The sequence below is a fragment of the Tachypleus tridentatus genome, chromosome 8 (assembly GCF_004210375.1).
Source record: "Tachypleus tridentatus isolate NWPU-2018 chromosome 8, ASM421037v1, whole genome shotgun sequence".
NCBI classification, from domain to species: Eukaryota; Metazoa; Arthropoda; class Merostomata; order Xiphosura; family Limulidae; genus Tachypleus; species Tachypleus tridentatus.
In genome coordinates, this window is record NC_134832.1 from 37,039,636 (window position 1) to 37,051,713 (window position 12,078).

Consider the following 12,078-nt stretch of genomic DNA (forward strand, 5'->3'; position numbering starts at 1 on the left):
GGTTCACTACATTACAAAAATGACAGACATTTTATATTTTGTATCAGTATTAATTAATCTTTTCAATATGTCAGTAGAGTTAATAATATCTTTATTGTAGAAATTCGTGTTAAAGTATTAAAGTCAAACGAATCTTAAATCCTTTTACTTGCGATATATGTTTTAAGAATATATATGGTTCAGTCCTATTCTGAAAAGCTTCGATGTTTCGTCATTACTTGAGACAAATAGATTAAATTAACAACCCTGTTCTTAGTTTTAATCGTTGCAATCTTCATTAGTAATCTTATAATTAACGCCAATGCATTGATCATATGGAAATTTCTGGTATATTCTAGAATCTTATCCTTACTTGTTTATTTGTAAAGTATGTACTTTTTACATATACACTATGATAATCTTATCCAAACACTAAAGCTCTTATGACATTTGAATTGTGTCCAGTTGGTGCTTGATTAGCAAAAGTACAAAGTCGTCTTTGTACAAAGACAAAGTACAAAGCTCGTGCTTTAAGTGTTACAAATCAAAAGATACTTAATTTTCAATTGTGTCTAGCTAGAACTAATCTACTTACTACGTGATTCGCAATCACGTGGGCGAAAGTTGATTAAAAGTTTGCCACCTTCAATTAACTAAAATCAACCTTGTTACAATAGTTGTAAGGCTTCATATGAAGTTTGTAAAAGACAACTAGAGATTTGTAATAACAATAGTTAAATTTTGCTTTTAAATCCAAATAAGAATCTGAAGCTCTGACTACGAACTAAACACCGAAATAAGGAATATAAACATTTTAATTACAATTTATTAAAATATATCACACTTCAGTGCTGTACTACAGGCTTAATATCTCGTTTCAGAAACATTTAATTACGTTCTACAGGTTTAATTTGTTTATGGTAAATCTACTAATGTTATCCGCGCTTAATTCTAGTTTTCGACTGCTGACTGGTGAAAAACTATTTTACAAACAAAGAAGTAGATAAAAAAAATGAATGTACTCTTTAATGAAAATATTAATAATGAAGTGATGTCAACAGTAAGAGATGCATCCACTTTCTTTGTAACTTGTAATCGACATGAACAAAAGAATCAACAGTTAGAGTGATCTTATTAAGACATTTTAAAATATTATTTAATTTTATATTTGGTAACAAAATAAAACAATGTTTAAAACATATATCTAATATATATATATATATACCAGTGATAGTATTACTGCATCTATTACAGAAGAAACAGCACGCTTGTTTTCAATTTTGCAAAGAAAAAATATTTGTCGCCAGAATGACACGTATAGTGTACTATCGAATGAATTGCATTTGACATCTTCAAATGTAGAAACTGTACTGAGAATTTTTAACTCTTCATATTAGCAATGCCATGGGTGAAAGGTCATTTTGTGTATGAAAAGGATGAAAAACTATTTACAGAACACAATATCCAAGGATTGTTTATCTTCTCTTTTTCATCTGAATACAGAAAATGAATTAGAACGTGTGAATTAGAAAGACATTACTAACCACTTTAAGAAACAAGTCAAGAAATTTTTGGCATGAGATAATAATATACTCCTTTCTGTTTGTTTTAGTTTATATTGATATGTATATGTATTACAATATTAGTTACTAATTCACACTATTATGAACAATCTAAATAATAATGTTAACAGTAGTGCTATCAATAAGGGTCCAAACTTGAGGTTGCACTTAGAACCTTGGACCAGGTAAATCTGCTACTGGAAATAGCTCACTTAAAGTTTGGAGCCAGTGAAACTCTCTGGTAGAATCGAAGAAAATAACATTGTATTATGAATTACAGGCAACTTTTCTTATGTAAAAGGCAATAAATAATCCAGCAACATTACAAAATACTAAAATTATACGGTGCTTTTTCTTACATGCTAAAACTGACTTGAAAGAACTGTCATGTTTATATTCACTAAAATAATTAATATACATTTTAAAAATTATATTTTATTCAGAAAATATTCTACTTTCCCCATCCAAACCATAGACAACAACAAAATAATATGCAACTCTAACTCTAACAAAAAAACTGTCTGTTCAATGTATTGGTCAAACAGTAATTGGAAATGGCATTATACCCTGATAATAGCTTAAAAAGTTAATAATTAATTTGATTCAATAGAACATTGGTAACATCTTAAAATGTAGCATACAAAACAAACAGTAAAAGTAGCCTTTTTTCAATGCACATTTTCAAAAGTGATCTTGATAAATGATCCTGTAAAATTAGTTCATGCAGTATGGACATTATTAGGAAATTCTATCAGCTATTAATACAAAGCATTATTCTAGCTTTGCTAATTCATAATACATGGTAATGTAAATTACTGCTTGAAGAATCATGAAACATTAATTAACTGCAGCTTGTTGCAGTAAGTTATTATTTTCAAATTCAACTCACAAAGCAAATAGCTGGTAAGTAGTATAAGATGCAAGTACGTTTCTTGTGTTGCTTATTCCTAAGTTTCTTACAATAGCACCATGTTCAAAAATAAAAACAACTGATGTTTTTATATAAAACCTGAGCAAAAGTGGTGTATATTTTTAAAAATTCAAAGAATAATTTAAGAAAATGTATAGAATTTTTTCTTGCGAATTAATGTTTATGTTTCACTTCATAAGTGGTTGTATGATTATGGTACATGAACTTTCACTGCACTGAAAGTTGGTAGCCACTGAATGTTAAGTGGCACAAGAACTAGTTGTTTCTTGAGATGAAGTAATTACATACAGTAATAATGGAGTTTTACTTCTTTGAAAACATCTCAAGTGATAATTACTTCAGGATTAAATTTTGCATAATGACAGTGTTCTTATTAATACCAGACTAACAACAGCTTAAAAAAGATAAATGAACACACTGCAATAGGTTAAAACTGCAAAAAAAAATGTATAATCACAGTGTTAGAGCAAAATTAAGTCTTCTATTATCTGTATAATTAAGTACATCTTTGTTTACATCTGTAATTTTTTCTTCAATATATACTACTATACAGACATGTATTATTTTGCTTTATACTTTAATTACAGTGTAGAGTACAAACATATATTTGTTAATTGCTCAGGATGCTGTCTTCTTTACTGTAAAGTACAAATTTATCATCATTAACTCTACAAGATATCATCTACTTGTTGTCTTAGGGTACAAATGTATGTTTGTTAATACTTCAGGATTGCAATGTTTACTTGTAACCAATTTAATGGTATGAATCAATAAAAATTTAAATCATTGCATTTTTAATGAATTGTACAAAATAAAACTGACTATATATATTAAACATTATGTTAACTCCTCAATCAGTACAAGCTCATATTAAACATCAACTACATGTCCATACAAAGCAGTTTTCATATCAGAAATATTACTGTAATCAAACTAAAGAACAAGGTATTATTTGGCATTTCAACAATATTCAAAAACTATGATGCATCTGAATTTCCTGTAAACTATTCAGGGAAGTCAAAAATGTTGATAAACCTAAGAAAGCTTAGAATTTCTTATAAACAAACTGTCTGGTCAGTTATTCTAGAATTACAACTCACACTGTTATTCCTCAATCAAAGGTTAAAATTCTCAAATTGTTCATAATAGCAATGAAATTTTTTAATAGTGAACTGACCAGTGCATCTTTTTCAAGATAACTGTGCTTTGAAAAACATTTTATTCTTGCATATTTTAACAAATTAATCTTGATTTTTATCAGCAATTACATCTAAAGTAGTAATGATAAAGAAACAATCAACTCCTCACAACAGTGACTTGTAATTACAGACGTCTTAAAAGAGATTGTTGTTCTCTGATAGATTGCTTAGGCAGATGAAACTTTGTAGAATAGATGGTATTCATGTAAATAAACGAGTTTATTAAAAGCATTAATAAACAGCAGGATGACGTTTTGAAAGTCTTCCGCCTTTCTACAAAGTTTCATCGGGAGTGTTGTTTTTTACTACTAACGATCTATGCAATTTTAATTATCTTATGCCAAGTATATAACTTTTTCAACTTGTCTTAAATTTAAGTTATTCTAAACTAAACTTCTAAACATATAATTTCGAGTACTATGCTTTGAATCTCATAAAGAAGGGAGAAAAAATATTATTTTTCAAGTAAGTACATAATGATGACAACAAAAATTGTCACAATAAATGAAAGAAACTGAAAATCAAAGTAAGTATACACTATTTAAATATTTATATCTTGCATTAAGAGATAACCTGCTTAACAATTCAAACGTTATTGGTATAATATGGAATATGTCTAAATATTTAACTACCTCTTTCAATACTTTACCTTTTCCCTCACAAATTAAATGTTTAGACATTTTTTGAAATGGAAAAGATTAATTCTTCTGGTACACACTATCCACTACAGTTTATCTTTCAAAAGTAAAAACAAAAACTATATATTCAGTTTCAATTCATCTTCTCTAAATGGAATAACCTAATTTTACAAATGTCAGAAGAATAATCAAACTGTTCCATCAATATCATTTAATAATGATTCTGCAAGAGTTACAGGAGTGACTTGACATTGAAGAAAATCTATAAAATGAAACAAAAAACAATTTCTGAAAAACAATTATTAATTAAGTTACAATAAATGAAAACAATCACAGGATAAGTTGTTTTAAAATAACTAAAGAGATTAGTCACTCTCTCAAATATTAAAATAAAAGTATTTTAATAAAAATCATATTTCAGATTCAAAATCAGTTAATCTAAGCTTAAAAGTTTCTCAGACTGTTTTTTTAGTCTCTCAAACAATGATTTCTCTTTCCCACAAATTTTTTATGCTTCTAAACATCAACAAATCCTGTTTTTCTACAAAAGACAAAAATTGTGAAATTGTTAAATTCACACATTTCATTTCAAAATCTATATTTAAAATTTGATTTAATATATTTTAAATTAAATAACTACAATACATTTACCAAATATTTTCTCTGCCTACACAAACTTTCAGAAACATTAATAATGAACTTTACTTCAAGGTAAACTAACTTTCTTCAAGTTTCAAATTACTTAGGATACAGCTGGACTTTTTGATGAACATATCTTTATTGACAGAAAGGAGGCTTGTTAGCAGAATAAGATGTGTCCAAAATAACTTTATAAAGAACAAAAATGTATATTACAGTAAAAATATTTCAGTATTTATATTCATAAAATTACTATATCGCTGTGATTATACTATTAGATTTTTAGCACAAAGCCCCAAAATGGGTTGTCTGTACTCTGTCTTCTGTGGAAAAATGGACTCTGGATTTTAAAACTTTAATCCCAGAAACTAACTATTGTCCTACTGGGGACATCACTGTAATAATGTTATATTGATGTAATATTATTTATCAATTCATTCACCTTTTCTCTTTTGTTATGTACTCATTACAACAAAGCTTATCACTTATGTAACCAAACAGATAGTTATGAAAGTGGGAACAAAGTGTATTAGAACATGACTGATATATCTGAAAAATATGCATCAAAACCAGTCAGGTTATTAAGAGATTAAGAATAATACAGCTCACTTAAGTTAGCTCTTCTGTAAATCTGTTACTTAAAAGTACCTATGGCTTTATAATGATATGGTGAACCTATTACTTGTACATCATTTTGGATTTGGATATACTATATAGCAGATAGAACTTTCAAATTTTGTCAAACCTTGAATCAGTTCTCTTGGTGGTCTAGAGCCCCCATGAGCTAATACTCCTCTCCTGTATCTTTCCCCTGCTGAAGAACTAAATGGATTATCCTTAAAATAGACCTGCCAGATACAAGAAGCAACAGCTCGAGACATGAGGTAGGCATAGTACTTTGCTCCATATCCCACAAGATGACCAAACCTTAGCTGCCAAGCCTATGGATTCAAGCATAAATTTTTTTTTTTTTTTTAATTTACATGCACACCATTATCGATCCATGGTTTAGAAACAATCAAAGTACATTTACAGTTTTATAAAAACAGGGTGAAATTTCAGGTATACTCACATTAATAAACATTATAGAATATGTTGTGTACAGAACTATGAATGTTCTAAGTCTGAGTGGTCTTAAAATAATTTGCCAACATTTAATTTCATATGAATGAGAACAATAGATACCCATGGTTAATTATAACTTCAATAGCTATTCAATAAGATACTACACACTAAGATAAAGAAGAAAAGGTAATTACCTAAGATAGCTTCTGTCACACAAAGCATTTGTTAGGCTGAACTCCTACTGTTAGTGTTTAAAGCAAGATCATGTCATCTTACGTTTTGTCAGAATGGCTCTTATTTACATTCAACTAGAACATTTTTGCTCTAAAAGCAAGGGCCAGTTAATCCATTAACTCTTTAAACTCAAGTGAATGTTATCAGGATCCAGATGCAATCAGAAATCAAGATTTACCCATCAGACAGTGACAGTGTCTGATAAAATTTATATCTCTTTGGTGAAAACTAATCTAAACCACGATATTACTAACCTTTTATATATAGATTGGAAATTTTATAAGATAAAGTTTTAATTACTGGAACATCATGAAAATAATTCTGATAGAATATTAAAAATTGAGTTTAAAGAGTTAAAAGATCAAAATTAATAAAATTAAAATGCGAGTTTTACATTCACTGATAAAAACCAGTAAATGCAAACTGAAATCATGGCAAAAGAAAAAACAATTAGTTTTTCAGGGTTCTCTCCACTGATCAAAATGGCTACAATACTGAAGGTAAAAATCAAACATCAGATAACAGTGATAAATTATAAAAGTAGCTCATAAATTTGAATAAAGCATACTAATGTTCTGAGCTTTGCACTGAATGGTGTTTAATTTTGTAGAACCATACAAGAATTTCAGCTAATTTAGATGACATGTGAGTTTATAATTCTATACTTTAACCTCTTTCTTAACAAAAGAAGATTCAGATTAACTTCTAATCCAAATGACTTTTTCAAAACAGTATCTAACACTACTAACTTACTACAGTTTTAGAAGCATGCTTTTGCCATGCATAACTCCTGTGCTACTGCATATATCAGTATGATATTCCTTCACATTCTGACTTTACACAAGTTTTGAGATCAGATAAAAAAATATATCTAAATAAAAATCTTGTACCTCCTAACAAAAAACACCATATTTGAAAGAAAACACTAAAGCCAGTTTCATTTATACATGCAATATACATCTCCTATATGGATAGGTGATTAATATGCAACAATAGAGCTATTATATATCATTCATAATTTTCTTGTAGAAATCCTTCTTTAAAATGCTATCCTTCATTATCAAAAACTGTTAACTTTTATTAAGAGACATGAAAGTTCTGTAATAAAAACACTACCTAACAGTTATATGTAGTTGACCAGCCTTGCTTTCAGATTTATAAATTCTTGATAAGCATAAATTACATAAATATGCACAGTAATTTTCTTAAGCAGTACGAAAGCCAAAATAAATAATTTCAACATTTGCTATGAAAATATCTATCAAAATATTCCATCTAAGAAGATGAAAAAAATATAAAAATGTAGTTATTTGTTGTACTTCACAACAGTTGGTATGGGTATTAACACTTTTATTGATAAGCAGAGAACAACTTTTCGATCTTCTTAGGTCATTTTCAGGTTAACACAGAGATAGTTTGCACACGTTGCCGGGTGCATGTCTTAAGGATGAGAGAATAAACAGGTACGGGATTGTAGGAGGCATGCAGTTGGACGTTAGGTTATTAATTAGTATAGGTATAAAGGTATTCCTTTATACTGGTTTATTTTTAGTCTTAGTTATTGTATAAGTAGGGCTGCTTTGATTTTGCATTTGTTTATATTTGTTTCCCTCCTTAGTATCTGGGTGTTTTCTATGGTTATGTTGTGTTTATTTGATTTCCAGTGTTCAAAAATGCATAAAGGTGTTTTTATTTTTGTTCTTCAAATCTGCTTTCCATTTTCTTACTTCTTCCTCCAATATAGAAGTTGTGGCAGTTGTTGCATTGTATTTTATAATTTATGTTGGTGTTATGTTTGTAAATGTAGTTTTTACATAGTATGGATTTTAGTTTTGTACCTGGTTTTTGAATAAATTTGATGTTTACTGGAATATTGTATTATAAGTTTTTCCAAATGTTGGTTATTTTTTCGCTGATGTCGGGAACATATGGTATGTAGTAGTATAAAGTTTTGTAGTTTGTTGTATCTTGGGCTTTATTGTTGTTTGTTTGTTGTACGTCTAGGTGTGTGCATAAACTTTTTTTCCAAGGTTTTTGGAGGAAATTTGTTGATGTTGATGAAGTGTTTCATTTTGTTAATTTCATCGTTAATTTTATTGGGTGAGCATAATTTTGTGACTACGTTCATTCAGGTTCTTAATATGTTGAGTTTTTGTTTTGTTTCATGTTCTGAGTCCCAGGGAATGTATAATGCAGTCTGGGTGATTTTTCTGTGGATTTCTTATTTGAACTGTGTATCGGTTCTAGTGATCTTAAGGTTAAGAAATGCTATTTGGTTAGTTTTTTCCTGTTCACAGGTGAATTTACTGTTGGGGTGCATCAAGTGAATGGTGTTGAAAAAAACAAAGTGTGTGTTCTGTAAATGTGAATCCAGCAATTGTATTATCAACATACCTGTATCAGTATAGTGGCAGGTGTAAGGCTGAATTGATTATTTGAAATTCAATCAGTGTCATAAAAATGTTGGCTAGAAATGGTGACACAGGATTCCCCATAATTAGGCTACTTATTTGTAGGTAGTTTTGGTTATTGAACAAAAAGTTAATTTTGGTGGTAGTGAATTCTATAAGGGTTGCTAATTGGTTGCTGGGGATGTGTATCAGTGGGGTGGGGTCTTCAATATAAAGTTCTAAAGCTATCTTGCTAGCTTCAGTGGTTGGGACTTTAGTGAAGAGAGATATTACATCAAAGCTGGCCATTAAGGCTTTATGATTTAGTTGATTAAGAATGGATTTAAATCTAAAAAAGTCTGTGAAAAATGAGCCAGCTGATGTTACATATTTAGAAAACACCCATGCTACATATTTACTGAGGTTGTAGTTAAATGATTCATACATTGAAATTATGGGTGTTAGTGGACAATCGTGTTTGTGGTGCTTGGGGATGTTGTATAGTTGAGGTGTGCGCGAGTCAGTCATTCATAGGTAAGAATAAAGGTTTTCTGAGACTTTGTTGGTTTTTCATTTGTAGTAATATTTTGTTTAACTGGTTTTCATGTGTTTTTGTTGGATTTGTGTGTATTGGTTTAAATTTGTTTGTATATGCTCATCAATAAAACTGTTAATACCCATACCAGACATTCTGAGATGTATTTTTATTTCAAGTGGGTTTCTTGTCATCAAGAAGTAGTTACTTGTTATTCCAACTTCCCTCTTAAAAAAATAGTTTGGGCACCAATTTTCTTTTACTATACAAGTTTCCCTTAAGTTTCAGAAGAAAAAAGGAAAAGTTATGCTTGCATTTTTTTCACCTCAAGACAGAGTAGGAATTTAGCCATTTTAGAGTAATGAATACTTTGGAAGCATGGTCTTGTTAGCTTTTAACTTTTCTGAACAGCATAATATACTGCATAATAGAGCAAACCATTCAGTTATTCATCAGAAAAAAAAAGTATTTCACAGAATACAAGCAGAGTTGCATTAAAAATTTCATTTCTGCTAACAGACATTTAAAAAATGACAATATAAAGTATTAATATATGTACAATATCGTTGAAATAAACAAACAATATTCAATATCTAAAATGTTTTTCTTGTACATTATTTTATCATCTGAATTAACACAAAGTAATTTAGACGCAATCCAAGATAAGCGTTCTTTAAATGCTATTCAATTTCGTTAGTTTAAATATCTTCTGATTGCAAATAATAGATTAGTAGCTTCTAAAATATTAAAGATACAAAACAAAACAACTATATTTTCTTACTGTATTTGGTACATGCGAGATTCCATAATACTGGTTTTGAACATCTGCCAAGATCTCTGTGGTTGACTTTTTGAGAGGATGTTCCCCATGATATACTTGATCTAAAGCAGCATAAAATACTTGGAGTTGGATTTCACTAGCAGAGTACAGCTGTTTGGAAGCATTCCATTTCTCTATTAGACTATGGGGTATTGGTGCCCCTGTCTGATAATGTTTGGCAAACTGCAGAACAACCTGAATACAAAGGTAACATGTTTGTCTATTTGCACATTCATAAAACACAAGCATAAAACAACATAGAGTTACAAAATATTGTTTACTAAAAACAAATTTGTATGAACCTTGTGATTGCACAAAAACTTGAGTTTTCTTTCACTCTAGTTTTCATACTTTAGGAATAGCTTCTACTCTTAAACTACTAATAGGTTACTGAAGATGTTAAGACAGATTTTTAACGAATAGTGTACTTTTTCACCATGAATACAAAAGAAGGAAACATTTAAATGTGTGTATGTCAATATATATATAAATATATACTATTCAGTTAGAATAACACCTTTACAGCCCTAAAGTGGTTTGTTTACACAAATTTGTTGCATGTAGCCCTTCCTGTTGCTTTTTAGATTATCCTTGCAATTCAGAATAGATATAGACACTATTAGAAACTTGATCTAGTCCTTAAAAAAGAAAATTAAATTTTTTGATGTCAAGTAACAGGCTCTATTTTACCAATTAAATTTAAAAACTACATTATATACAACTTTTTATTTGTAATAAAACACAACTGGAAAAAAACAACACTTAAGGTATGTATGCTGCCCTTTATTTTGAATTGTTTATTTTTAGTATCACCTCTCTTTTTGTATCAAAAGCAGATGAATGGACCATTTTCTGATAAGGAGCAATTACATTTACACATATGCCTATCGGTTTAACTGGTCTCATCTTGATTTAAAATGTACTAATAATTAACAGTCATTTTTCCTAGAATAAACATAATACTACTATCTACCAAGGCAGAAAACTTGGAAAGTTTATAATACTGTAGGTACTAAATTTGTTAGAGGTAGCATTAACTTTAATACAGATGTACTAAATTGCAAGTTATTCTCAGTGCTAGTGCTACAATATAATGCACAATGAAGTTGAATCAGTTAACTACACGACTGAGAATATTTCAAATATCTTTTAATCCAGCATATTTCTTTTATGTGTAATTTAATAGGATCTAAATTTCTTTAGTCCAGCTCTTTACAAGCTCGCTACATTAGTTGTCTTCACAATATCATCACCCAATATATTAATAAAAACAGGGAAAAAAAAGATAAAAATGTGATGCTTTAAAAACAAAACTTTGTGAAATTTAATGAATTAAAAGTGCAAAGAACCAATTGAAAATAATATTTGAAAAGGAAAATCATTTATGTAAACAATAACAATTTTAAAACTTAAATCAGTTTCAGTAAATAAATGTATCAATCTATTACTTATTTAATGATAATATACTTACTTACTCATCCAATTATTTACTGCTTTAAGTTTCAATGTTAAGGAAACAATAATGAGGTTATATTTACCCTTGGATCAGAAGAGAAATGTTCCATCAAAATTGATGGAACTTCAGCAAGATCTGTAGCACAGCGAGTTCCTGTAACATGTTGATATGGAGTGCGTGCAAGCATGGAATGCATTGCATGGCCCATTTCATGAAATAAGTTATCCACCATTCCAGGAGTAAGGAGAGAAGGAGTACTCCAAGTAGGTGAAGGTAGGTTCAACATCAGTACTACAACAGGTAACTACCACAAAGAATCACAAAATAGACAAATAGTGATATATTGCTATAAAAAACTACAAACATTGTAAGAGAATGTTCCATATTCTACAACAGCTACAAGTTTCCAGTATGTCCACTTGGTATACAATCAGTACCAGTTTCATCACCACGTGTTTATAATATCTTCATTACATATTAAGAACCTTAAATTTGTAATCGTCTCAAAACTTTTGAAAAGAACATACCTTGGATATTAATATTATGACAAGCATTAACTGAAATTTATCATTTATGAAAAAATAATTGATATGAAAATAATCTAACCCATTCAAATATTACATATTTTAA

At 29.2% G+C, this 12,078-nt stretch overlaps 1 protein-coding gene across 1 annotated transcript in view; it reads right to left on the reverse strand.

Moving 5' to 3' along the window:
* Positions 1-1,119: 1,119 nt before the first annotated feature.
* LOC143222186 (mitochondrial intermediate peptidase) overlaps positions 1,120-12,078 on the reverse strand; it is an 81,944-nt gene continuing 70,985 nt past the window's right edge. The window contains exons 12-15 of the mRNA XM_076448276.1: positions 11,531-11,752; positions 9,954-10,187; positions 5,694-5,889; positions 1,120-4,571 (exon numbers count right to left, since the gene is read on the reverse strand). Of these exons, the coding sequence (XP_076304391.1) occupies positions 4,498-4,571; positions 5,694-5,889; positions 9,954-10,187; positions 11,531-11,752 (726 nt within the window). The 3' untranslated portion in view covers positions 1,120-4,497. The remainder of the gene's footprint in view (positions 4,572-5,693; positions 5,890-9,953; positions 10,188-11,530; positions 11,753-12,078) is intronic.